This window comes from Erithacus rubecula (genome assembly GCF_903797595.1).
Source record: "Erithacus rubecula genome assembly, chromosome: 3".
In the NCBI taxonomy this organism is placed as follows: Eukaryota; Metazoa; Chordata; class Aves; order Passeriformes; family Muscicapidae; genus Erithacus; species Erithacus rubecula.
The window spans coordinates 138003395-138031258 of record NC_136689.1 but is presented as its reverse complement, the minus strand read 5'-3'; the positions used below and the strand labels follow the sequence as shown (position 1 = coordinate 138031258).

At 50.1% G+C, this 27864-nt stretch overlaps 1 protein-coding gene and 6 pseudogenes across 11 annotated transcripts; 3 read left to right on the top strand and 4 right to left on the bottom strand.

The window, feature by feature from the left end:
- Nucleotides 1-552: 552 nt before the first annotated feature.
- LOC306800290 (feather beta keratin pseudogene) lies at nt 553-914 on the bottom strand (annotated as a pseudogene). Its single transcript has one exon. The product of its transcript is annotated as a feather beta keratin pseudogene (transcript).
- A 2533-nt stretch (nt 915-3447) lies between these two features.
- On the top strand, nt 3448-3795 carry LOC306800536 (feather beta keratin pseudogene; annotated as a pseudogene). Its single transcript has one exon. The product of its transcript is annotated as a feather beta keratin pseudogene (transcript).
- Nucleotides 3796-3816: 21 nt separating this feature from the next.
- LOC306800538 (feather beta keratin pseudogene) lies at nt 3817-7178 on the bottom strand (annotated as a pseudogene). The gene is made up of 2 exons (XR_013777934.1): nt 7153-7178; nt 3817-6962 (listed from the first exon to the last, which is right to left on the bottom strand). The product of XR_013777934.1 is annotated as a feather beta keratin pseudogene (transcript).
- Nucleotides 7179-7277: 99 nt separating this feature from the next.
- LOC306800535 (feather beta keratin pseudogene) lies at nt 7278-17712 on the bottom strand (annotated as a pseudogene). 2 transcript variants are annotated; one of them, XR_013777932.1, is made up of 3 exons: nt 17116-17712; nt 10591-11183; nt 7278-10399 (listed from the first exon to the last, which is right to left on the bottom strand). The product of XR_013777932.1 is annotated as a feather beta keratin pseudogene (transcript). The 2 variants fall into 2 exon arrangements; XR_013777933.1 differs by lacking the exon at nt 17116-17712 and having other exon boundaries at nt 10591-11913.
- On the bottom strand, nt 14652-27830 carry LOC306800533 (feather keratin-like). Of its 4 annotated transcripts, none has more exons than XM_079302772.1 (3): nt 27494-27735; nt 25878-26000; nt 14652-15665 (listed from the first exon to the last, which is right to left on the bottom strand). In XM_079302772.1, exons 1-3 carry the CDS (start codon nt 27543-27545, stop codon nt 15301-15303), a joined length of 540 nt encoding a protein of 179 aa, XP_079158898.1. In that variant the 5' UTR covers nt 27546-27735; the 3' UTR covers nt 14652-15300. The 4 variants fall into 4 exon arrangements, 2 of the variants coding, with proteins under 2 accessions (XP_079158898.1, XP_079158897.1); XM_079302771.1 differs by having other exon boundaries at nt 27564-27735; XR_013773855.1 differs by lacking the exons at nt 14652-15665; nt 27494-27735 and adding exons at nt 22869-25020; nt 27759-27830.
- On the top strand, nt 17868-18746 carry LOC306800069 (feather beta keratin pseudogene; annotated as a pseudogene). The gene has a single exon. The product of its transcript is annotated as a feather beta keratin pseudogene (transcript).
- LOC306800541 (feather beta keratin pseudogene) lies at nt 21275-21819 on the top strand (annotated as a pseudogene). Its single transcript has one exon. The product of its transcript is annotated as a feather beta keratin pseudogene (transcript).
- Nucleotides 27831-27864: the final 34 nt, after the last annotated feature.

Sequence of the window (27864 nt, the reverse complement as noted above, 5' to 3'; positions counted from 1 at the left end):
ACTGGATTCCTGCTCTTCTGTGGTGCAGTGAAAGGGAAACAGATTTCCCATCCAGTTTATAAGGAGTACATTCAGAAAACAGACATATGAAATTATGATGCAAAAAAAAAATTTATTGAGGCAAAATAGTGAAACAGCAGGAGTTGCCAGTAGAAGGGAATTGGGCTGAGATGCAATCAAAGTGACCTTCAGCCGAGGACCTTTGCTTGCATATGGTTTGGCCAGAGCATAAAGGCCTTCCTGCCCCAGATTGAGAGCAGCTCAGTAGATGTGCCCAATGATCCCTGACTTGGGAGAAGGGGTTGGCAGCAGAGGGAGCTGGACAGAGCTGAAGGGGAGAGCAGAGGCAGGGAGCACAAGAAAAGGAGGCAGATGGGCCATGTTTGCAGGCAACCTGGGTTGGCTCCTTAGCTACTGCCTTGCTTGGTGCCCTGAGAACAGGAGCTGGAAGTGCTGAGCCCATTTGAGAGCCTTGGCCCAGAGAGGCATCCTGAAAGCCTAGAATGTGTTCCAGGGAGGGGTGGCTGGAGTCAGGAGTGGTGATGAGGGTCCTCAGCAGTTGTAGCGGCCCCTTCTGCCATAGCAGCCCAGGCCTCCCAGCCCATAGCCAAATCCACGGCCATAGCCCAGCCCATAGCCAAAGCCACCAAAGCCACCAAATCCCCCAGAGATGGGCTGTCCCTGCACACTGAGCTCAGTGCCCACGGCAGCCGAGGAGGTGGATCCGACGGCGGTGCTCTGGGGGAAGGAGGTCATGATGGGTCCTGGCAGGGTGACCAGCACAGGGGAAGGGTTGATGATGACACGGGAGTCCTGGCATTGCAGGGCACAGGGCTCGTTGCAGCTGTTGGCCAGCGGGGTGGGTCCGCAGGGTCGGCAGAGGTCGTAGCAGGCCATGGGTGTGGTGTGGAGGGTCCCTGGAAGAGAGGGGGGTGAGGCAGGGCAGGGCTGTGGGGGTGTGAGGGGTGGTGATGCAGGAGGGTGAGGGAGTGTGGAGGCTGTTGTGGGGCTGTGGGGAGGCGTGAGGGCTGCTGAGGCTGGGGCTGAGCGTGCTGGAAGAGAGGGGTCGGGGGTGCAGGAGCAGGAGGGTCAGGGGCTTGAGACTCACCCTGTTGTCAGCAGGAGCAGGAGGAGAAGCAGTGAGGAGAAGTGTGTGAGGGAGAGAGGCTCTGGGCTGACTTTTATGCTGATCCTGGATGGGCAGGACAGCCTTGTTCCATGGCCTTGGGGCATTTTGCAGGCTGCAGCACTTGGCTGGCCCAGCCTGGTGAATCATGAGGTGGGGAGTATTTTCCTTCCTGCAACTCTGCAATTCCATGTCCTTTACTTGAGGCTGTGTTCATCTGACCTTGGCAGAACCTCCTGGTTGGGAGAATCGGTGGCCAATGTCTTGGTGGTGGTATAATGTGTCAGGACACATAGAAGATTCAATTATAGATTTGGAGAACTGGAAAGTCAACACTGAGCTCATGCTGTGGCATATTAAACACATGTTCCATTTGCATTTTTGTCTCCTGTCTGAACAAAATTCCTAGTCCTTGGTTTCTTCTCCTTTAAAATATGTTCCATTCCTGTCAGTGGTCTCCCTGAGTTGTTCTTGGTCAAGAGCATACCCATGTCCTTATTCCACTATGGATTCCCACAAGTGGTAGGCGAGAGGATAGACACCAGCCTCATCCTATTTGCATTTCCTTTCCTAATCCTGTCCTGGTAACTGCAGACAGTTTTTGCAGCAAAGGGTACGTGGCCAAAGGGTGGATTAATCAATGGATGAAGAATTGTTCTCCTCATGTCATGTTCTACTTATCCTTCACGATTTTTCCCATCTAGGATCAGCCTGAGCCCAGCACTGTGATCGCACAGTGTGACTTTGCTGAGCCCAGATGAGATGAGCACTAGGGACAAACCAACACAAGACTTAGGGCAGCATGGGAACTCTCCCTATATGGCAGGCATTGCTTTCCCATCCACCACAGGAAAGATCTGGAATATAAAAACACCCGGAGAGAGGGCAACATGGCAGGGATGGAAACAATGAAAGGGGGAGTCCTTCCCAAGCACCAAAGCCCAGACCAGCCTGACAGAGAGGTGATAGTTTGGGGCTCATCTTCACAATGCACCCACAAACCACAGAACACAAGTGCCCTGGGGTGACCTCACTGATGACACCCAACCTCTCCAAAGCTTTGCTCATCCCTTCAGCTTGCCCTGTCAAGGCCATCAACACCTTCCTTTAACCTCTAACACTTGCATTTAAATATTGCCATCAAAGTCAGGTGGACGAAACCTTCAAGAAAATGGCTTTGATTCACAGAATTCCACAAAGGAATGCCAGCACCATGACATAGGAGGGAGGAGGAGCTCACTGATCATCCATTAGTAACAATTAGCTTTTGCTAACATGAACAAAATGTTAAGATGTAGAGGTTATAAATTATGAAACCTTGTGGCTTGAATGCGGAATAAGTGAATTGACGTCACAGACCAGCCCGGGCAAACACAGGATTGTTGTTTGTTTATAAGATTCATGAAGGAGGTCAAGTAATATTCTTTAAATGACAGTGTATGCTATTGTGTAGATTGCAGAAATCTAAATGCACCTGAAAATTGAACAAGTTCAGCCTGACCAGCCCCTGGCTTTGCTAGATCCTCTCCTTTGATCCCATTCAAGGACCATGAACTCTCTTTGATCCAGCAGAAAGCATCACAAGCACTGAGACCATTCCAAGTTATTGCACAGTGACCTCCCCAGGATATCACGATCTCCCTCAGCATTCCTGGGTGCAACACAATGACTGATGGACATCCAGGAGCACAGAAGAAGAGCCCAGTCATCAGAGGGAAGCCACAAACCACAGCATATGGGTGCCACAAAATGACCTCACTAGTGACATTGCAAATCTCCAGGGCTCTGGTTGTTTATTCTTTCCTCCCTGACACACATTGAACAATCACATCCTCCCAAATATCAAACCTCACTCTAAACCTGCCTCCAAGGTCAGATGGACACAGCCTCTAGAGCAGGACATGGAATTGCAGAACCGTACAAATTAAAACACTCCCCATAAAATGACTCATCAGGCTGGGCCAGGCAAGTGCTGATGTCTCCAAACTCCCCCAAGGCTATAGGACAAGACTGTCCCACCCATCCAGGACCAGCATAAAAGCCAGTCCAGAGCCTCTCTCCCTCACACACTTCGCCTCACGCCTTCTCATCCCACTCCTGCTGACAACAAGGTGAGTCTCTATCCCCTGACCCTCCTGCTCCTGCACCCCGATCCCTCTCTTCCAGCACGCTCAGCCCAAGCTTCAGCAGCCCTCACGCCTCGCCACAGCCCCACAACAGCCTCCACACTCCCTCACCCTCCTGCATCACCACCCCTCACACCCCCACAGCCCTGCCCTGCCTCACCCCCCTCTCTTCCAGGGACCCTCCACACCACACCCATGGCCTGCTACGACCTCTGCCGACCCTGCGGACCCACCCCGCTGGCCAACAGCTGCAACGAGCCCTGTGCCCGCCAGTGCCAGGATTCTCGTGTTGTCATTGACCCTTCCCCTGTGCTGGTCACCCTGCCAGGACCCATCATGACCTCCTTCCCCCAGAGCACCGCCGTCGGATCCACCTCCTCGGCTGCCGTGGGCACTGAACTCAGTGTGCAGGGACAGCCCATCTCTGGGGGATTTGGTGGCTTTGGTGGCTTTGGCTATGGGCTGGGCTATGGCCGTGGATTTGGCTATGGGCTGGGAGGCCTGGGCTGTGGCTATGGCAGAAGGGGTGGCTACAACTGCTAAGGACCTTCATTACCACTCCTGAAACCACCAGCTCAGGGATCTGGCAACACCTCCTGCAAGCAAAGCACTTCTGCTGATGTTCACTCTACTCTCACATCGCCACTAATTATTTCCACTTTTTTCTCCTGACTTTCAATTCTTTTGCATCAATAAAATTTTCCTGTATCAACCCTAAAATGCCTCCTTATTTTGTTGCAATCCAATGGTCTTGCATCCTCACCCACCAAATTCAAGATCTGAACAAGCCACTCCGAGTATGTGGAACAGGGCAACACCACTTTTCATTACATATATGTCAAAACAACAAGTAATGGTGTCTGGCAGAGGAAGCACAGAAGGGGACATCTGGAGAACATGTCACACACCCTACAAACAGCTACACCAAAAGCTCTGATACAACAGTTCTCTGCTTGGCACAAAAATGGAAAAATCACTCTAGCTAGTGCACACCAGACAAACTCTCTTCCTGGCCAGGACTCTTGAAGCCTTCCAGCAAAGAAAGTAACAACATTAACCACTTGGGCAGGAGCTCTGCAGTGCGAGTGCTTCAACTGTCCGGCTCAAACAAGACTAGGAGGATGAGAATTTCCAGAACCTTGGACAGTTCAGATATGGATTTCCCCAGACTGAGACTCCACCACCTATTCCACTCTGTGGCCCTCTCACAATGAAAGATTCTTGTCTTCTTTGCCCATGGAATTCCATCTCTTTTACTTGTGACCTTGGTCTCTTGCCCTGTAAGTGTGCACTGCTGAGGACAGCCAGGCTCTCTTGTCTTCATTACTCAACATCAGGGATTTGCACACATTTATGACACTATTCTGGTTCCCAGGGAGTCCCAGCTCTCTCAGCCTGTCCTCTAGGAAAGTTTCCCCAATCCTTTTAGAACATTGCTGGCCCTGAAATTATTTAGATTCATTAAATGGACTTCATTTTCACACTGGAGAGCCCAGGACTGCTAGTAAGGCCTCACACAGGGTGTCACCAGCTTTCAGGAGACAGCTTTCACCTCCCACTAACTCACCACAACACTTCTCCTCTGGAACCTTGGGGTCCCTTTTCCCACCCAGGGACACCTCCTGCTCCATTTCTTCTCACACACAACCACAAAGGTTTTTTGGAAAAGAAAACAATTGTTCCAGCTGATAATCACATATGCCTTCCTATCTGGAATGACTCCCCTCCACAACATATAGCTCTTGGCAGCTTCCCCTGCTGAGCTCCAGCAGATGTCCATGACCACTCTGGTTTTCAGTGTTGGCCCAGTAAATCCAACTTCTGGGCTACAGCACTGGGGACTTGCTGCCATCTGGACTGATCGCAAGCCTCTGGGTCCAGTTCTTCAGACCCTTCTCAGACCACCACACTGGGCACTGACACAATCTGGACCTGCCTGGGTTATTGTCAAGGATTACTCAATGCTCTCCTCCAACAACCCAGGGCAACCTCCAAATCCTCTTTCTGACAACTAGACATTGCCCAGAGAAGTGACCTCAGACTTTAGCACAAGAAACGACCCAAAAGACCCTGGATATCAAAGCAGTAAAAGCAAGATGGGCACCAAGACACACACAAAGCACAATCAACAGGAAAAAGGTGGTCCAATGTCAGCCATTGCCAGCTGGGAGAAAAACATGGAGGGAGGGGATGTGATTGAAGGTACAAGAGCTCCTACTTGACACAGCTGCAAAATGCAGACCAGCCTGCCAGAGAGTGGGGGTAACTCTTTCCCACACACCCAAAACCACAGCACAGAAGTACCATGGGTGACCTCAGTGATTACACCCCACTTCTCCAAAGTTTTGGTCATGTCTCAGCCCACCCTGACATGAGCCAAAAATACCAGAATATGTTCTCTAAAACTTGCACTTAAAAGCCACAGCCAAGGTCGGATGAACACGGCCTCAAGTGCAGGATGTGACACTCTGGATGAGGGGGAAGGCAAAGAATCCCCAACTCATGATTTGTTAGGCTGGGCCATTCAAGAGAAGGAAGACAAGAATTTCCTCAAGCAGACTTGGAGATGAGCCTGGGAGATCATGAGGGTCTGGAGCCAAAAGTGAACACAGAGTCCATGAGGGTCTTGTGTCAGAGGCAGGCAAAGACCTGTCCTAGTGTATCCAGGCCAAATTTCAATCAAGTGAAGAGTTTGTGTGGTGCAAAGGAAGACCAAAGTATGCTAGGGGTAGTGGAACTGGAGCCGTATTTCCTAAGGCAGGCTTTGGCACCATTTTTCACCCACACCAACTGCCTGCATGAACTTGCCTTAGCTCTAAATGTGACTGGAAGAGTCCTGGGAGAAGAAAGAAAGAATCATGGGAGGTTGTGTTGCAAAAAAATTTTATTGAGGAAGAACAGTGAAATCTCAGGAGCAGCCAGTGGAAGAGAGCAGAGTTGTGAAGCAGGGAAGGGGCTGGGTTGTGAGCAGGTTCATCATCAGCAGAGGAGCTCTGCTTGGAGGTTAGGCCAGAGCATAAAGGCCTTCCTGTCCTGCAGTGGGAGCAGCCCAACATAGGTACCTGATTGTCTCTGGCTTGAGAGAAGATGTTTGCAGCAGAGGGAGTTGGACAAAGCTGAAGGGGCAATGCAGAGCATGGAGTGGGAGAAGACGAGGAATGGAGATGGGAAATGTTTGCAGGCAGCCCAAGCTGGCCCCTTGGCCACTGCCTTGCTTGGTGCCCTGAGAGCAGCAGCTGGAAGTACTGAGCCTGTTTGAGAGCCTTGGCCCAGAGAGGTGTCCTCAATGCCTCGGGTGTGCTCCAGGGAATGGGTGGTTGGTGTCAGGAGTGGTGCTGAGGGCTCTTAACAGATGTAGCCACCCCTTCTGCCATAGCAGCCCAGGCCTCCCAGCCCATAGCCAAATCCACGGCCATAGCCAAGCCCATAGCCAAAGCCACCAAAGCCACCAAATCCCCCAGAGATGGGCTGTCCCTGCACACTGAGCTCAGTGCCCACGGCAGCCGAGGAGGTGGATCCCACGGCGGTGCTCTGGGGGAAGGAGGTCATGATGGGTCCTGGCAGGGTGACCAGCACAGGGGAAGGGTTGATGATGACACGGGAGTCCTGGCATTGCAGGGCACAGGGCTCGTTGCAGCTGTTGGCCAGCGGGGTGGGTCCGCAGGGTCGGCAGAGGTCGTAGCAGGCCATGGGTGTGGTGTGGAGGGTCCCTGGAAGAGAGGGGGGTGAGGCAGGGCAGGGCTGTGGGGGTGTGAGGGGTGGTGATGCAGGAGGGTGAGGGAGTGTGGAGGCTGTTGTGGGGCTGTGGGGAGGTGTGAGGGCTGCTGAGGCTGGGGTTGAGCATGCTGGAAGAGAGGGGCCAGGGGTGCAGAGCAGGAGGGTCAGGGGCTTGAGACTCACCTTGTTGTCAGCAGGAGCAGGAGGAGTGAGGAGAAGTGTGTGAGGGAGAGAGGCTCTGGGTCAGCTTTTATGCTGCTCCTTTATGGGCGGGTCAGACTTGCCCAATGGCCTTGGGGGAGTTTGGAGACTTCAGCTCTTGCCTAGCCCTACATGGCATGAGGTTATGAGGTGGGGTGTGTTTTCCTTTGTGATGTAATTCTGCAATCCCATGTACTGCTCTTGATGTTATGTCCATCTGACCTTGGCATCAATTTTCATGGGAGTTGGTGTATTTGGAAGAATTCCATTGTCAGATGTGTGTCAGGCAGGAATGAATAAACAACCAGAGCCCTGGAGATTTGCAATGTCATCAGTGAGGTAATTCTGTGGCACTCATGTGCTGTGGTTTGTGTGTGCCTTGTGAAGACTGGGACTCTGTTCTCTGCCCCTGGATGTCCATCAGTCATTGTGTTGCACCCAAGAATTCTGAAGGAGCTGCTGATGTCCTGGGGAGACACTCTGCTATAAGAGCTTGGAAAGATTCCAGTGCCTGGGAGCTCTTCCTGATGGATGAAATGGAGGTCTTGGTCTTGTGTCTTGAATGGGATCACATGATCTGGTAAATGAGAGGCTGTTCAGGCTGAACCTGTTCCATTTTTATGGTCCACCTGGATTTCTCAAATTTAATTTCAGCACATTCTTTCACGTAAAGTGTATTCCTTGACCTCATTCAGAAATCCAGTAACAAACAACAAACGGGGCCCAATGCCTTTGTTCCCAGGCTGGTCTGTGATGTCAGTTCCATTATTCCACATTCAGGCCATCAGGTTTCATAATGATTTATATCCTGTAAATTGCAATACTGTGTTGCTGTAAGCAAAACACAGTAATTGCTACCTGATGGTCAGCGTGCTGTCCTTTCCCTCTCTGTCATGATGTGGGTGTGTCTTTATGGAATTCCATGATTCCACATCCTTCTCTTGAGGACCTGTCCTTCTGACCTTGAGGGCAGCTTTTAAGTCTGAGTTATTAGTATTTGAGGATAAGTAGCATTTGGGAGGGTTTGCTCTGAAGGTGCATTTCAGCAAGGGCTTAATAAACAACCAAAAATTTGGGGAGGTGTGGCTGTCATCTGCAAGGTCACCCTGTGGCACTGGTGTGCTGTAGTTTGTGGGTGTGTTATGAAGAGGAGCCCCATTCTCTCCCAGCCCTGTCAGGCTGCTCTGGGATTTGCAGGTGTGTAGACCTGTTGCCCCTTCCCTCACATTCCATGCCTTCCTACCTTGATTCCACCTACCTAAGCCTGGTACTAGACCTCACCTTTCCTGTTGACTGTGCTTTGTGGATGTCCTGGTGCCCCTCTTGCCTTTAAGGTTTTGATATCTGGGGCCTTTGGGGTCTTTATTGGGGCTGAGGCCACTTGTGATTGTCAGAAAGAGGATTTGGGGGTTCCTCAGGATTGCTGAAGTTGAGCATTGCCTGATCCTTGACAACCAGACAAATCCAGATTGCATCAGTGCCTGGCATGGTGGTCTGAAAATTATATGAAGAACTGGACCCAGAGGCTTGTGGTTAGTATCCCAAAATCCTGATGGCAGCAAGTCCCCAGTGCTGTAGCACAGGAGTTGGATCCATTTGGCCAACACTGAAAAACCTGAGTGGTCCTGGACATCTGATGGAACTCAGCAAGGGAAGCTGCCAAGGACTGTCTATTGGGAGGAACAAGGGAGTCATCCAAGGTAAAAAGAAATATATGGGTATCAGTTGGAACAATTGTTTTCTTTTCAAAAACCCTTTGATGTTGTGGGTGAGAAGAAGTAGAGCAGGAGGTGTCCCTGTAGCCTTGTGGGAAAAGGGAACCAAGGTTCCAGGGCAGGATTTGGAAAAGTGTTGGGATGAGGTAGTGGGAGGTGACTGTTGGTGTTTGCTCAGCACTAGTGAGATCCCATCTGAGGTGTTGAGTGCAGCTCTGGGCTCCTCAGTGAGACCAACTCAGGGCCACCCAGATACAAATTGGCCTGAAAAATGATTCCTAGATGAGAAACTAAGAGAGCCAGGAATCCCAGGGGACAAGGACCAACAGGGGAGTGACATCAGCGTGTGCAAATAACTGATGGTGGGGGATGAAGATGAGGGGGCCTGGCTGTTCTCAGCAGTGCAGGGCAACAGAGCAAGAGCACAAGTGAAAAGAGGTGGAACCCCATGGCCAAAAAAGCCAGAAATCTTTCATTATGAGGGTGATTGGAAGCACTGTTGGAGTCTCTGTCTTGGGAGAGCCATATCCGAACTGTCCAAGGTGCTGGAAATTCTCATCCTCCTAGTCTTGTTTGAGCCGGACAGTTGAAGCACTTGCACTGCAGAGCTCCTGCCCAAGTGGTTGATGTTGTTTCTTTCTTTGCTGGAAGGCTTCAAGAGTCCTGGCCAGGAAGAGAGTTTGTCTGGTGTGCACTAGCTAGAGTGATTTTTCCATTTTTGTGCCAAGCAGAGAACTGTTGTATCAAAAGCTTTGATGTGGCAGAGTGCAGTGTGTGTGACATGCTCTGCTATGTGTTCCCTCCTGTGATTGCTGTGCCAAATTTCCTTAGTAGTTGTTTTGGCATATATGTAAGAAGAGGGTTGTTGCCCTGCTCCAGGTACCCCAAAGGCCTGTAAAGCTCTAGAAAGTACTGAGAGAGAATGTGACACCACTGGAAAACAAAAAAATTAGGAGGCATTTCAGGATTGATACAGGAAAACTTTATTGATGTGGCAGAATTAAAAGTCAGGAGAAAGAAGTGGAAATAATCTGTGGTGATGTGTGAGTAGCATGACCATCACCCGGGACGCTTTAGTTGCAGGAGGTGTTGCCCTGAGATGGTGGTTGGTGTCAAGAGTGATGCTGACAGTCCTTAGCAGTTGTAGCCACCCCTTCTGCCATAGCAGCCCAGGCCTCCCAGCCCATAGCCACAGCCCAGCCCGTAGCCAAATCCACGGCCATAGCCAAGCCCATAGCCAAAGCCACCAAAGCCAAATCCCCCAGAGATGGGCTGTCCCTGCACACTGAGCTCAGTGCCCACGGCAGCCGAGGAGGTGGATCCGACGGCGGTGCTCTGGGGGAAAGAGGTCATGATGGGTCCTGGCAGGGTGACCAGCACAGGGGAAGGGTTGATGATGACACGGGAGTCCTGGCATTGCAGGGCACAGGGCTCATTGCAGCTGTTGGCCAGCGGGGTGGGTCCGCAGGGTCGGCAGAGGTCGTAGCAGGCCATGGGTGTGGTGTGGAGGGTCCCTGGAAGAGAGGGGGGTGAGGCAGGGCAGGGCTGTGGGGGTGTGAGGGGTGGTGATGCAGGAGGGTGAGGGAGTGTGGAGGCTGTTGTGGGGCTGTGGGGAGGCGTGAGAGCTGCTGAGGCTGGGGCTGAGCGTGCTGGAAGAGAGGGGCCAGGGGTGCAGGAGCAGGAGGGTCAGGGGCTTGAGACTCACCTTGCTGTCAGCAGGAGCAGGAGGAGAAAGAGTGAGGAGAAGTGTGTGAAGGAGAGAGTTTCTGGGCTGGCTTTTATGCTAGTCCTGGATGGGCAGGACAGCCTTGTTCCATGGCCTTGGGGCATTTTTTAGGCATCTGCACCTCTTGGCTGGACCAAGCTGGCATGAGGCCATGAGGTCTCATTCCCCATGAGGGGAATGTTTTCATTAATGTAGTTCTGCAATTCCATGTCCTTTTGAGGCTGTGTTCATCTGACCTTGGCAGCAGCTTTCATGAGTTGCTATTTGGGATGATTTGATTGTTCAGTGTGTTTCATGGAGGAATGAATAAACAACCAGAGCCTTGACATTTGCAACGTAATCAGTGAGGTCATTATGTGGCACTCATCTGCTGTGGTTTGTGGGTACCTTGTGATGACTGGAACTCTCTTCTGTGCCGCTGGATGTCCATCAGTCTTTTTTGTCAGTCAGGAATGCTGAGGGAGCTGCTGATGTCCTGGGGAGGTCACTTTGCAATAACTTTTACAAGTCTCAGTGCTTGGATGAAAGAGAGCTCATGGCCTTGTGTCTTAGATGGGATCAAAAGAGAAGATCTGGAAAACCAGAGTATGTTTAGACTATACTTGTTCCAGTGTACTGGTTTGTTTCGATTTCTCAAATTTATACAGCAGCATATACTGTCAATTAAAATGCATTTCTACACCTTATTCAGAAATGTCATAACAAAGAGCAAACTTGGTCCAATCTGTTTCTTGCCACAGCTGGTCTGTGATGTCAATTTATGCATTCTGCATTCAAGCCATCAGGTGTCAAAACTTTTATCCTACAATTCTGTGTTTCTGTTAGCCAAAGCCAGTAATTACTAGAAGAGGGTCACCGGGCTCCTCTTCTCTCATCTGTCATGGTGGGAGCACGTATTTTGGAATTTTGTCATTCCGTGTCCTTCTCTTGAGACTGTGTCTATTTGACATTGGCATATTGTCAATATGCCATAGAATGACTTCAGTGATCACTTCCCAGGTGTCCAAAGCTTTGGTTGAATCATCTACATGTCCTGACATATACGATCACCAATGGTCACTCATTCTCTCCATTAGAAGCTGCCTCCAAGGTCAAATGAAAACAGCCGTAAGTGAAGGGCATGGAGTGGAAGAGTCCCAGGAAAGAAAACACTCCCCACCTCATGACTCACAGGGCAGGGCCAGCCAAGAATCGAAGCCTCCAAAATGCCCCAAGGCCATGGGACAAGGCTGTCCCACCCATCCAGGACCAGCATAAAAGTCAGCCCAGAGCCTCTCTCTCTCACACACTTCTCCTCACGCCTTCTCCTGCTGCTACTGACAAGGTGAGTCTCAAGCCCCTGACCCTCCTGCTCCTGCACCCCTTGCCCCTCTCTTCCAGCACGCTCAGCCCCAGCCTCAGCAGCCCTCACACCTCCCCACAGCCCCACAACAGCCTCCACACTCCCTCACCCTCCTGCATCACCACCCCTCACACCCCCACAGCCCTGCCCTGCCTCACCCCCCTCTCTTCCAGGGACCCTCCACACCACACCCATGGCCTGCTACGACCTCTGCCGACCCTGCGGACCCACCCCGCTGGCCAACAGCTGCAATGAGCCCTGTGCCCGCCAGTGCCAGGATTCTCGTGTTGTCATTGACCCTTCCCCTGTGCTGGTCACCCTGCCAGGACCCATCATGACCTCCTTCCCCCAGAACACCGTCGTCGGATCCACCTCCTCGGCTGCCGTGGGCACTGAACTCAGTGTGCAGGGACAGCCCATCTCTGGGGGATTTGGTGGCTTTGGTGGCTTTGGCTATGGGCTGGGCTATGGCGGCAGATTTGGCTACGGGCTGGGCTGTGGCTATGGCAGAAGGGGCGGCTACAACTGCTAAGGACTTTCAGCACCACTCCTGACACCAACAACCTGGAACACAGCCCAGGCATGAGGATGCTTTAAATAGACTCGGCACTTCCAGCTGCTGCTCTCAGGGCACCAAGCAAGGCAGTAGCCAAGGGGCCAGCCTGGGCTGCCTGCAAACATGGCCCATCTGCCTCCTGCTCTCCTCCCACTCCCTGCCTCCTCACTCCCCCTTCAGCTTTGTCCCTCTGCTGCAAACCCCTTTCCCCACGCCAGGGACCATTGGGCACCTGTTGGGCTACTCTGACAGCGGGGCAGGACGTCATTGGTGTTCTGGCCAAACCACCTGCAGTCAAAGAACCTCAGCTGATGGTCTCCCTGCTTGCACCTCAGACCATCTCCCTTCCCCTGGCTGCTCCTGACCTCTCACTGTTCTTTTGCCTCAATAAAATTATCTTGCCTTGCAACCTGAGAATGTCTCCTTTAACTTCTTTGTGACAAAGGTGTGCCAACCACACTTAGCACAAATCCATGCGTCCACAAGCTATTTGTGGACTATGAAAATTGCACCAACACCTCTCTTGGAATTGGTTCTTCAGTTCCACTACCCAACAGGAACCACTGGCACACTTTGTGTGCATCACAGAGGAGAACTTCAGTTGCTTCATCACAGGCCTGGATACACTAATGCAGGTCCACCCTTCATTCTGGCACAAGCCTCTCATGGGTGGCATGTTCATTTTTTCTGGATATCAGTTGCTCCAGGCCCTCATTATATTCCATTTTCAGATCTGTTCAAGCTGCTTCATGTCTCTTATTTTCAGGTCTCAGGGTTTGACACACAATTCCAGTCTACTCTGACCAGAGCAGAAGGGCAGAATCCCTCACCTCGCCTTCTGCCCATGCTGTGGGCATGAGCCCAGGACATGGGGAGCTGCTGGTCATGTCATTCACATGGTGGGGCATGTCCAGTTATTTATCCACTAACACCCTAAATCTTTCTCCTCTTGGCTGCTCTCAATCTGTGCATCATCCAGTCCACAGCCATGTTTGGCATTGCTCCAAACCAGATGCAGGACCTTGCACTTGGCCACATTCAGCTTCATGAAACTGACAATATCCCACATCCCCAACATATTCCAGTCCCTCTGGATGCCATCCCTTCTCTCCAGACAACCAACCATACTACTCAGCTTGGAGTGCTCCCTGGTTTTGCTGATCATCCCATTAAATCCCAGCAGTCAGATTTCTGTTGATGCAAATTTATAATAATCCCAACATGAGTCTCCAAAGGTCACCACTCATCCCCATTCTTCACACAGGGACATGGAGCCATTGACAACAACTCTTTGAATGAGACCATCCTGCCCATTCCTCACCCACCAAACAGTCCAACCAACATCCACTTCTCTCCAGGTTAGGGATAAGGATGCTGTCTGGCACAGGAACAAAGGGCAGCACAAGTCCATGTACAGGATACTTGCACCTCTTTCCTTATCCACCAATGCTGGAATGAATACCAGCTCATCAAACTGCAACCAAGGTAAGATGGGCACATCTTTGAGAGCAGAGCATGGAATTTAAGAGCTGTGGGAAGCAAAACAGTCCCAACCTCACAACTCACCAGGCTGTGCAAGGCAAAAGCAGCTAGCATGAAATAGGCCCCAATGTCATGGGACAATGGCTGTCCCAAAATTTCAGCCACAGATCATCCTCAAGCCATACCCTTGACCTTCTCCAGCAGAGTCTTGTCTTCCTTGTTCCCAGTAACCCAGAGATTAACAGTTCTCCAACATCAGCAGAGCAGAGCAGAGGGTCAGAATCAGCTGCATCTGGATTGGAGGAATCCCAAACACACAGGATAAAGGCTGTGTGTTGAGGGGATTGAGCCCAAGGAGGAGCACTTTTAGTGTTGGTGGATGAAGAATCGGACATGTCCTGCCATGTGAATGCCCTAAACAGAAACCTCCCTGTGCCCTGGGCTCATCCCCACAGCAGTTGAAGGGGTAATTCTGCTCCTCTGCTCTGAGAAGTGAGACTGGAGATGTGTGTTCAGCTCTGGGACCTAAAAACAAGGAAGACATGGACCTGCTCAGCCAGAGCTGGAAATAGCCCTGGAAGACAATGATAAGCAGAAGCAACTGGCATTCCGAAAAAATTAAACACACCACCCATGAGGGGCTTGTGCCAGAGACAAGTTCACGCTTCAATAGCTGAAGGGTTCCTGTGATAATGCACTGGAAGAGCAAAGTGTGGCAGTAAGGAGAACTGCAGAAATAATACATAAAAGTGGTGTTGCTAGATTTTTCACTCAACCCCATGGCCTTTACAGCCCTGACTAAGTCCTGAGTGAGATTGAAAGAAACCTGGGAGAAGAAAGAAGGAGACTTCTGAGGTTATGATGCAGGAAAACTTTATTGAGGTAGAACAGTGAAATCTCAGGAGCAGCCAGGGCATGTGAGCTGGTCTGAGGAGCAGGGAGGGTGATCATCAGCCAAATCTCCTTCCTTTGAGGAGGTTTGGCCAGAGCATCAAGGTCTTCCTGCCCTTTACTGGGAGTAGCCCAGCAGAGGTGCCTGATGGTCTCTGGCCTGGCAGAAGGGGTTTGTCCAGAGGGGATCAGACAGAGCTGAAAGGCCAATGCAGAGCACGGAGTGGGAGAAGAATAGGAGGCAGATGGGCCATGTTTGCCAGGCTGGCCCCTTGGCTACTGCCTTGCTTGGTGCCCTGAGAGCAGGAGCTGGAAGTGCTGAGCCTGTTTGAGAGACTTGGACAAGAGACGTGTCCTCAATGCCTGGGGTGTGTTCCAGAGAGTGGGTTGTTGGTATCAGGAGTGGTGCTGAGTGCTCTTAGCAGTTGTAGCGGCCCCTTCTGCCATAGCAGCCCAGGCCTCCCAGACCATAGCCAAATCCACGGCCATAGCCCAGCCCATAGCCAAAGCCACCAAAGCCACCAAATCCCCCAGAGATGGGCTGTCCCTGCACACTGAGCTCAGTGCCCACGGCAGCCGAGGAGGTGGATCCAACGGCGGTGCTCTGGGGGAAGGAGGTCATGATGGGTCCTGGCAGGGTGACCAGCACAGGAGAAGGCTGGATAACAACACGGGAATCCTGGCATTGCAGGGCACAGGGCTCGTTGCAGCTGTTGGCCAGCGGGGTGGGTCCGCAGGGTCGGCAGAGGTCGTAGCAGGCCATGGGTGTGGTGTGGAGGGTCCCTGGAAGAGAGGGGGGTGAGGCAGGGCAGGGCTGTGGGGGTGTGAGGGGTGGGGAGGCTGGGGCTGAGCGTGCTGGAAGCGAAGGGTCAGGGGTGCAGGAGCAGGAGGGTCAGGGGCTTGAGACTCACCTTGTTGTCAGCAAGAGGAGAAGGAGTGAGGAGAAGTGTGTGAGGGTGAGAGGTTCTGTGCTGGCTTTTATGCTGGTCTTGGAGGGGCGGGACAGCCTTGTCCCATGCCCTTGGGGCATTCGTTCGCCAGCAGCATTTGCATTGCCCGGCCTGGTGAGTCATGAGGTGGGAATGCTTTCCTTCCTGAAGTTCTGCAATTCCAGGTCCAGCTCTTGAGGCCGTGTCCATCTGACCTTGCCGGCAACTTTCATGAGTTGGTATTCGGGAAGATTTTATTGCTCAATGTGTGTCAGAGAGAGCTGAATAAGCAACCAGAGCCCTGGAGATTTGCAATGTCATCAGTGCTGTCACTTTGTGGCGTGCATGTGCTGTGGTTTGTGGGTGCCCTGTGAAGACTGGGACTCTCTTCTGTGCCCCTGGATGTCCAGTCATTGTGTTACACTCAGGAGTATGAAGGGAGCTGTTGATGTCCTGGGGAGGTCACTGTGCAAAACTTGATGACATGCTGGTGCCTGGGACCTCTGCCTGATGGATGAACGAGAGCTCGTGGCATTGTGAATTGAATGGGATCAAGGGAGAGGTTCTGGGAAATGTGAGTCTGTTTAGGCTGAACTTGTTACAGTCCGTTTGGATTTCCTAAATTCACATTACAAGCTAATCTGTCACTTAAAATGTATTTCTTGACCTAGCACAGAAATATCAGAAATAAACATCAAATGTGGCCCATCCCTCTGTTCATGGGTGGTCCATGACGTCAATTCAGTTATTCTGCATTCATGTTGTAACGTTTCATAATTTATATCCTTCGAGTCTTGGTATTATATTCCTCTTAGCAAATAACCATTAATTACTAATGGATGGTCAACAACCTCATCTTTCCTCCTCTGCCATTATTCAAGCATTTCTTTGTTGAATCCTGAGATTCCACGTTCTTCTGTGTCCATTTCACCTTGGTGGCAGCCTTCAAGTGTGCATTTTAGACACCAGATTCTGGTGTTGTGGGTGCAGGATGAAGACTTGGCCAAAGCTTTGGAGAACTGAGGTGTCATTACTGGGGCCAGCCTGCGGTGCTGGCTTACCACGGCTTGTGGATATATTGTGAAGAGTTGCCCCTCTCAGCCCTGACAAGCTGGCATGAGCACTGCAGCTGTTCCAAGTGTCTGGTGTTGCCCCTTCCACCCCATTCCCTTTCTCCACACAATTTTCCCCACTCTCAAAACCTGACTGGAGACTTCGGCTTTACCATTGGTCGTGCTCTGAGGGTGTCTTGGTGTCTCTCTTGTCTGTAAGGATTTGATATTCAGGGTGTTTTGGATCTTTACTTGGGTGTTGAGGAGTGAGATTACTTTTCTGGGTGATGTCCGATTGTCAGAATGAGGATTTGGAAGCTGTCCAGGATTTTGGAGGCGAGTACTTAATTATCCTCAAAAACCCAGTCAAGTCCAGCTGTCCAGTGCAGTGGCCAGAGAATGATCTGAATGGCAGGGCCTGTAGGTCTGGGCTGTCCTAAAAATGGGGAGAAGCTGAGAGAGCTGGAAGTTCTTTCAGGTAGAAGCAAGAATGCAAATGGGACATGGTCTCAATATGCCATGGAATGACCTTGGATGACACCTGAGTTCCTCTCAGTTTCGGCTGAACGTTCTACGTGCCCTGACACGCAACACCAACAACCACACACTGGTCTCTAATTCTGGCAATTATGAGGTGCTGCCAAGGTCAGATGGACACTGCCTCGAGGGAAGAACATGAAACTTCAGGAAGAAAAACACAGCCCACCTCAGGACTCATCAGGCTGGGCCAGGCAAGACCTGCTGGCTAAAAAATGCCCCATGACCATGGACAAGGCAGTCCCACCCATCCAGGACCAGCATAAAAGCTGACCCAGAGCCTCTCTCCCTCACACACTTCTCCTCACACCTCCTGCTGACAACAAGGTGAGTCTCAACCCCACAATCCTTCTGCTCCTGTCCCCCTGGCCCCTCTCTTCCAGCAACCCTCACACTTCCCCACAGTCACACAACAGCCTCTACATCTCTACAGCCCTGCCCTGCCTCACCCCCCTCTCTTCCAGGGACCCTCCACACCACACCCATGGCCTGCTACGACCTCTGCCGACCCTGCGGACCCACCCCGCTGGCCAACAGCTGCAACGAGCCCTGTGCCCTGCAATGCCAGGACTCCCGTGTCATCATCAACCCTTCCCCTGTGCTGGTCACCCTGCCAGGACCCATCATGACCTCCTTCCCCCAGAGCACCGCCGTCGGATCCACCTCCTCGGCTGCCGTGGGCACTGAGCTCAGTGTGCAGGGACAGCCCATCTCTGGGGGATTTGGTGGCTTTGGTGGCTTTGGCTATGGCCGTGGATTTGGCTATGGGCTGGGCTGTGGCTATGGGCTGGGAGGCCTGGGCTGCTATGGCAGAAGGGGAGGCTACAACTGCTAAGAGCACTCAGCACCACTCCTGACAGTACCAGATCATTGCTCTGGCAACAGCTCCTGCAAGCTGATGGTCACCCTACTTGCACTTTATACTGGATCTCTTCTACTTCATTCTCCTGCCTCTTCATTCTTTTGCTTCAATAAAGATTTTCTTCAACAAAGCCTGAAATGCTTCCTCTTCCTTTTTGAATTCCAGTGGTCTCACATCCTCACCCAGCACAATCCCGGAGCTCAATAAGACATTGATGAAAGGAAAAGTGACACAACACTTTTCCCTAGGAATTATGTCACCACCAGTAGCCACCAAAACCTGCATAGGAAAGAGAAGGGGGGAAACTTTCCAAAATATCCCACAAGCCAAATACTAGCTATCCAAAAGGTTTTAACACATCAGTGCTCTCCTACTCATGGCTTTGGCAAAGTCTCTCTCTGCCGGCACACACTCGACAAACTCTTTTCCCAGCAGGACTCTCAAGTCCTCTTAATAAACAGTCATAAAACGTTCCATTTGGGCAGGAACTCTATTGCAAGTGCTTCCTTCTCTTCTGACCAAACAAGACCAGCAAGAGCAGTTTCCAGCAGTTTCCAGCACCATGGACAGTTCATGTTTTGATCTCTCAGCAGTCTCCATTACCTCCTCCTCTCTGTGACCAACCTAACACTGAAAAATTTTTGCTTTTCCTGCAAAATTCCATGTGTTTTTCCCTGTGCCCAAGGCCTCCTGCCCTGCATGTGTGTGTTGCTGAGAATACCCAGGGTCCCTCAACTTGATCCTCTGCCATCAGAGATTTTCACACATTGATGACACTCCCCTGTTCATCCTTGTCTACTGGGAGTCCCAGGTCTCTCAGCCTGTCCTCTAGGAAAGATCCTCCTTTAGAATACTGCTGGCCCTGAAATGGTCTTGATTCACTAAATCGACTTCATTTTCACACTGGGGTGCTCACAACCCCTCACCAGTGCTAAACAGACAGCAAGGTCACCCTCTTCCCACTTGGTCATAACACTTTTCCAGATCCTGTCCTCAGGGTCCCTTTTCCCACACAGGGAGACCTCCTGCTCCATTTCTTCTCAACCACAACCACAAAGGCTTTTCCAAAGAAGAAAAAAATTGTTCCAAGTGACTCCAAGACATTACTTCTTACCTGGGATGACTTTCCCCAACAAGAAGCACTTGACAGCCACCCTTCCTGAGCTCCTGCAGATATTCAGGACCACTCAGGTTTTCAGTGTTGGCCAAAAGGATCCATCTCCTCAGCTACAGCACTGGGGACTTGCTGCCATCTGGTCTTTGGGACACTGACCACAAGCCTTTGAGCCCAGTTCTTCAGATCATTCTCAGGCCACCACGCTGGGCACTGACACAATCCAGACTTGCCTGGTTGTTGAGGATCATGCAATGCTCATCTCCAAGAATTTTGTGCAACCGCCCAATCCTCAATTTGACAATCGGATATCACCAGAGAAGTGACCTCGCACCTCAGCCCAAGCTGAGACCCAAAATGCCCTGGATATCAAAATTCTAAAATAAAGAAGAGCACCTAGAAACCCAAAGAGGATGATCAAAGTGAAAGCCAAAGTTGAATGTCAGAATTTGCCAGACTGAGGAAATGTGGACAAGGAGGGAATGTGATGGAAGGGGCAAAACCAGATATTTGGAACAGCTGCAAAGCTCAGACCAACCTGACAGGGCTGAGAGAGACTGGGGGCAACTGTTTACAACACACCCACAAACCACAGCACAAGAGGGCCACAGGATGACCTAAATTATGACACCCCAGCTCTCCAAAGTTTTGGTCACGTCTTCAGCCTGCCCTGACATGAACCATCAACAGTAGAATTTGGTCGCTATTACTTGCAATTAAAAGAATTAAAAGCTGCCACCAAGGTCATATGGAAATGGCCTCAAGAGAAGGACGTGGAATCACAGAATTTAGAAAGACAGGCCAGAACCATGAGAGGGGAGGGAAGGTGATCACACCAACTGCCCGTTAGTAATTATTCCTTTACTCAAAGGAACTTAATACTAACATTTATAGAACACAAGTTATGAAACCTTACGGCTTGAATGCGGAATAAGGGAATTGAGGTCACAGCCCCAGCAAAAAGGGATCGGGCACTGGTTTGTTGTTTGTTTACTGGATTTCTTAACCAGGTCAAAGAATGCACTTAATATGACAGAGAATGTTGTCATGTAAATTTCAGAAATACAAATGGACCAAAATATTGGAACAAGTTCAACCCAACCACGCTCTCGTTTTCCAGATTCTTTCTTGATCCCTTCAAAACACAAGGCCATGGGCTCTCTTTCATCCATCATGAAGAGCACCCAGGTAACAGCACCTTGCCAAGTTATCAAAGAGTGACCTCCCCTGGAACATCAACAGCTCCCTCAGCATTCCTGGATGCAACAAAATGACTGATGGACATCCAGTGGTCCACAAAAGAGTCCCAATCTTCACAAAGCACCCACAAACCACAGTACACAAGTGCCACAAAATGACCACCCTAATGATATTAGTTTTCCAGGTCTCTGGATGTTTATTAAGCCCTCCCTGAAACACACAGAACAATCACATCCACCCAAATACCAAACCATGAAAGTTGCCACCAAGGTCAGATTGACATAGCATCAAGACCAGGACACGAAACTGCACAATTGTGGGAGGGAAAACACTCCCCACCTCATGACTCACAAGTCACAAAAATGTTGTTGCCTAAAAAATACCCCAAGGCCATGGGACAAAGATGTCCCACCCATCCAGGACCAGCATAAAAGCTGACCCAGAACTGCTCTCTCTCACACACCTCTCCTTGCACGCTTCTCCTCAATCCTCCTGCGGACAAGGTGAGCCTCACACCCCTGACCCTCCTGCTCCTGAAACTCCTGACCCCTCTCTTCCAGCACACTCAGCCCCAGTTTCAGCAGCCCTCACGCCTCCCCACAGTCCCACAACAGCCTCCACACTCCCTCACCCTCCTGCATCACCACCCCTCACACCCCCACAGCCCTGCCCTGCCTCACCCCCCTCTCTTCCAGGGACCCTCCACACCACACCCATGGCCTGCTACGACCTCTGCCGACCCTGCGGACCCACCCCGCTGGCCAACAGCTGCAACGAGCCCTGTGCCCTGCAATGCCAGGACTCCCGTGTCATCATCAACCCTTCCCCTGTGCTGGTCACCCTGCCAGGACCCATCATGACCTCCTTCCCCCAGAGCACCGCCGTCGGATCCACCTCCTCGGCTGCCGTGGGCACTGAGCTCAGTGTGCAGGGACAGCCCATCTCTGGGGGATTTGGTGGCTTTGGTGGCTTTGGCTATGGGCTGGGCTATGGCCGTGGATTTGGCTATGGGCTGGGCTGTGGCTATGGCAGAAGGGGTGGCTACAACTGCTGAGGGCTCTCAGCACCCCTCCTGACACCAACCACCCACTCCCTGGAACACACCCCAGGCACTGAGGATGCCTCTCTGGGCCAAGGCTCTCAAATGGGCTCAGAGCTTCCAGCTCCTGTTCTCAGGGCACCAAGCAAGGCAGTGGCCAAGGGACCAGCCTGGGCTTCCTGCAGACATGGCCCATCTGCCTCCTGCTCTTGCACTGCACTCCACATCACTCCTTCAGCTCTGTCCAATCTCCTCTGCTGCAAACTCCTTCTCCCAGGCCAGAAACCATCAGGCACCTCTGCTGGGTTCCTCTCACTGTGGGACAGGAAGGCAATCTGCATTCAAAGGATCTGTGCTGATGTTTGTTCTACTGCACCTCAGACCAGCTCCCTTTTATTTAATCCTCATGCTTTTTACTTTTTTTTTGCCTCAATAAAGTTTTCTGGCATCATAGCCTCAGACTCCTTTTTCTGTCTTCTCCCAAGGCTGTTCCAGCCTCTCATGGCCTTGAATAGAAATGTGCAATATCCCATGGTGGAAAACTTAGAATTTAAGGTTTTAGAATATAGAAATATATATATAAAGCAAAATAGAGGTTTTAGGGCAAAGGCTAGTCTTTCTTTTTCACCTTCTTCTTCACTTTCTTTTTTGGTAAGAGATTTGGGTGGTTTTGTGCAATTGGATAAAAAAGTCTGCATTGCAAGCCACGGGTGGTTAGTTATAATATTTAAAGTAAAAATAATACAAGTGTAATTTCTTAATTAAACAGTTTATCCTTAAAAAGCCTTGTGGAAAAATAGATAAGTCTCTGGTTTTAGCTTGTTAGCTTAAAATAGTGTAAAACTCACAGCTTATAAAACTGTAATATAAATAAGAAATATTAAACATCTAAGTCCAAACAAAAAATACCATCTCACGCATTTAATTCCAACCCTAACAGAAACAAAAACAAAAACAAAAACTAAATAAATAAAAAACAACACTGAGGCATCTCCTGTGTCCTGTGCTGAGGCCAAAGTGGTGAAGAAATGGCTGCAGAAACCATCCCACACCTTCTGCCCATCCCTGGAAATGTTCAAGGCCAGGCTGGGTTTTTTGAAAACAAATTCCCATGGTGATGTGGGAATATTTGGAAATATTTGCTTTGGAAATTTCAATTATTAGGGACCAGAGCCTGGAAAAATTATGAATGAGTAGAGGGAATCATCTCAGACTGGACTAAAGGAGGGTCGGGGGGATCAGATTCCATTTTGCCATTTGGAACCTTTGGGTCAGTCCCTCTTCTAATTGTGGCCAATTTTAATGAACAACTTCATTGATAAGAATGAAGAGCCAGTGATGAGAAAATGATAAAACAGTGATAACCCCATGATAAAATGCCACTAAGCTTTCTTGAACCTTTGTTATCCATATAAATAATTCTAGATTAATTCTAATTTGATGTTCCCTTTTATGTCTCATCCACGCAGTGAGCTGATAAACTTGGAGCTCTTTCCCAACAATAATTATTCCAGGATATGATTTCAATTAGGGGAGTGAACTTTCCTATCAAACTTTATATGGATAAAATATAATAAAATGTAATTTATATTAAAGCAGCTTTTGTTGGCACCTTTGACAGTGAGAGTTTAATCGAATGAAACAATTAATTTCACAACACTTTGATGTGGAGGTGCTGTTCACCTTTTCCATGCCCTGTGGAATCAGGGCCCCTGATTTTCCACTTTATAATAAAATCCCCTACCCTCAAAACCAACTGCAATTGATAAATCCATCAACAGACCCCCACAAGCAGATGGGGAAGGAAAAATAACCCCCTGAAGATTAAAAAAAAAAAAAACCAAAAGAAGAAACCTCCTGCTTTAAGTAAATACATAAAGCCCCACCAGAATAAATCAGAATAAATGCCAAAACCAAAACACCCAGAAAAGGCCTTCAGGGGGAGAAAGGTTGCCAAAAAATAGATGAGAAAGTACCTGGTTAGAAAGCCCCACCTAAAGAAATTATTAAAATTGAGCAATGAGCATGCAAAAATAGAGGGGAAAGGCAAAAGGATCAATTTTAATTAAAAGCAGTGGGGAGAATGGCAAAAAACCATAAAACATAAATTGAGACAAAGGGGGAGGGAAAAGGATCCAAAAGCAAAATGCTGCTGAAAGGGTCGATAACAAGAAGAAACTCTGAAATTTTCCAAAGCAAATCTGCTGGGTGCCACAGACCCCACAGTTCTGCACCAATTCCATGTCACTATTCACCATCCACAGGGTCCCTGGACCACCAGTTTTGGGTGTTGTCACCTCCTGCCCTCCCTGTCCCCACCTTAATGGAAAGTCTGGGGCAATCCAGAGCAGCCAGGCCATGGAATTGTGAAATAGTTTGGGCAAAAAAGGACCTTCAAGATCTTTAATTCCACATCCTGCCATGGGCAGGGACACCTTTCACCATCCCAGGGTGTTCCAAACCACATCCAACCTGGCATTGGAGACTTCCAGGGATACAGGGACAGCTACAACTTCTCTGGGAATTCCATTCCAGCCCTACACTACCCTGATAGGTAGGAATTCCTTCCCAATATCCCAAATTCCCTCTATTTAGTTAAAGCCATTCCCTGTGTCCTGTCCCTACAATCCTTTCCCAAAGATTTCAGTCAAATCAAACTTCCAATGGGAATCAAAGGAAGCAAATCCATCAGTCACATCCCTCCCCTCCATGACCCCACTGTCAGCATCCCATTACTCCTGGGGGCTGCACCCGACCCCACGGAGGGAGCCCAAGTCCCTCCACCCTGGAAAAGTCTCTGCAGTGATGCCTCTGCCTAAATCAAATCCCACAGCCATGGAATTCACCTGCCTGGAGAAAAGCTGCCTGGACAATGGGGTTGGGATAATCAGGGGATGGAACCAGGGGTTCCCTTCCCAACCCAAACCATTCCATAAGGATTTAGGGGCACGGCTCTTCCAAGGGAATTATTTGGGTTTCTTCCTGAGCCTCCCTTGGCCTGTGCACACCAGGACACTCCATGCCTTCCTCTCCTCCCAGGTTCTGTTATTCTCTGGGAAGATTGCTCAAGGACCAGGAGAGGAGTCATGTACAGAGGACTGAAATTATATTTTCCACTCCCAAAATCTGATGTTACTCAAGAGGACTCTTTGTGACTGGCTGAATTCCTGTGGCTCCCACTCTCAGGTGGGACAACAACAACATTTCCCAATTTCCCAGCTCAGCGCCTCAGACACCTCTTGGAGAAGCCAAGCAAACAGAAATGAAGATTTTAGATGAATTTAGAAACTATCCAGGGTGGTGTGAACATCAGGAGAGCCAGAAAAGCAAATTCACTGACATGGAAAAAAATCATCCCTAAAAAACTCTCCAAACCTGAACAAGTCTTGTTCTCCAGCTTCATTCCTTAAGGTTGGATTTGCAACAGGCTGGGGGGGAATGGAGAGGGAACAATGTGCTAAATGATGGGATTAAAACATCAGCACTCAAAGATTTGGGCTGTGGAGACACAGTGGAATAAATGGGATTGGATTCTATTCCCAGTGTCACAAACAAGAATCATTGAATGGTTCAGGGTGGGAGAAACTTTCAAGATCATCCATTTCCACATTTTCTTGATGGCAAAGTAAATTTATTTTTTCCTCTCCTCCTCTTGTTTAATCATTGGGGGGGGTTTCAGAGTTGTTCCAAGCCTTTATATAACTTAAAAGTATTAAAAGACAACAGTCTCACGTTTCCATGGTGATGGAGATAGCAGGAATTCACAGGCTCGAGTTGTTGGCATCTTGTGTTTAATCAAGGTTTAAAAGTCAGAGAAATTTGCTTGGAGCTTCCCTGAAAAGCCTCCAATGAGAGGCTGTGTCCAGGAACAGAATCATGGAATGGTTTTGGGTTGGTCACATCCTCAAGTGCCACATCACAGCGCTCAGAGATACCCTGATTCCCCCCTGGAAGTGTCCAAGGACAGGTTGGATGGGGCTTGGAGCAACCTGGGAGAGTGGGAGGGAAATTCCCTTCCAACCCAAATAATTCCATTATTTGGTGATGGAATGGTCTTTCTCGTATCAAGATGCTTAGAGGAAAGGACACAGCTGTTCTTTTATTCTATATAAATCAGGTTACATTGGAAAAAAAAAAAAAAAAACCAAAAACCAAAATCCCATTAAAGCAACCAACCCAAAATGAAACGTTTCCAAACGAAATCTAAAGAGGAGCAGGAGAAAAAAAAAACCCAGGAAAACACCAAAATTCTACTGACTCACCCTTTCCCAGCTTCCATCCCTCTCCACACACGTCCCAAAGGAGCTCAGAGGAGAAAACCTGACTGGTTTGGGATCCTTCTGCTCCCAAAAAACCACGGGTTGGACGTGAGGAAGCTCTCGCAGCTGTGGAAAAGAAGAACATGTGAGCAGCAGCCGGAGCCCCGGGCTGAGACAGCCGGCCAAATTCCTGGAAAAATTGCAAGTCAGGGATTGTGCAGAGGCTGGAAAGGGAATAAAAGGGTTCTGTGGTTGGTTTCGCACCGTGACCGAACTTGTCCCCTCCTGACAAATTGAATTCCCCGAGTTTTGGCCAGAGGATGAAAGTTGTTTCGAAGGTCTCGTGTTGTCACTCATCTGTCCTTAATCCTCCCAAAAATATTTTATGGGCTCCATCCTTGGGGTGTTTTGGGGTTTTGGGGGTTGTGTTGATGGGCATCATAGCGAGGGAATATCTGATGGTGCAGTGGGATGGAGGGAAAAGTTTGGAGCAGGCAAATTTCAACGGGGACCCCCAAGCTGAACAGACTGGGGTTGGAATCTCCCACTTTGGGGGTCTCCATCCCCATCCCAAAACACCAGGGAGGGAATGGGAACATGGATGTGGATGGGGGGCAGGAGCACAGGTCGCACAGGGTACTGTGGGGTATTTTGGTGCGCTGGGGGACACAGGGGGGGGTGTCACACACCCCGGGGGGGCTCAGGGGCCACCGTGGGGCGAATCCCGGGGGATTACCGTGTGTTACCGTATTTACAAATGTATGCGCGCCACGAGTACCGTATGTTTTCTCAGATGCGCATCCCAACGGTACCGTAATTTCCAGAGCGCATGCGCATCACCACCGCCGTTATTTCAAATGCGCAGGTGCAAAACAAACACCGAATTTCAATGTGCGCATCGCACCGGTACCGTAATTTCACTGCGCGCGTGCGCACTAAAATAACATCGTTTAAATGCGCGCTACCGTAATTCCAGATGCGCACGCGCATCACAACTACCGTAATTCTCTTTGCGCATCCCACAATTACCGTACTTCCAGATGCGCATGCGCACTTTAAGTACCGTAATGTCCAAGGCGCACCCCACGATTACTGTGTTCCCAAGAGCGCATGCGCGTACCAGGTAGCGCAGTTCCGAATAGGCACCGCGCGAGTACCGTATTTGCAAATGCGCATGCGCGCCTCAGCTACCGTAGATAAAAAAGCTCCCCTCACCACGGTACCGTAATTCCAAGAGCGCGTCCACAACTGCCGCATTTCCAAATACCCACGCGCACCACAAGTGCCGTAATTCCAAATGTGTATCCAGGCAGAGCTACCGTAATTACAAATGCGCAGCACATCTCAAGTGCTGCAATTCCAGTGGTACCGTATTTCCCAAACCGTGTGCGCACTGTGACTGCCGTTTCCAAACGCGCCTGCGTGCCATGACTACCGTATTACTAAGTGTGAATCGCGCCCTTTCGTATCTCCCAGAGTGCATGCGCACCACAACTACCGTAATTCCAACAACACATGCCAGAACTAAACTGTTTTTAAAGGCGCATGCGCAAAAATACCGTATCTCCCAACGGGCATCACAAGTACCGTAATCACAACTTCTTGCGCGCAGTTGTTACCGTAATTCAAGGCGCGTATCACAACACAACTACCGTATTTACTAATGCGCATTCACCAAATCTACCGTACCTCCGAGCGCGCATGGGAACATAACTACCGTAATTACAAGTGCGCATCCAACATAACTACCGTATTTTAAAGTGCGCATCGGAACGTGACTACCGTAATTCTAAATGCGCATCGCAAAACTACCGTATTTCCAAGTGCGCAAGCGCATCACGGAACGACCGTAATTACAAGTGTGCGCCGCAACCCCGTGATTACCGTAATTCCCGGTGCACACGCGCGTCTCACGCCACACCCCCGCAACGCGAGCCGCGTTACCGTATTTCCCAGAGCGCACGCGCACTTCACCCCCCCCCTCATCCTC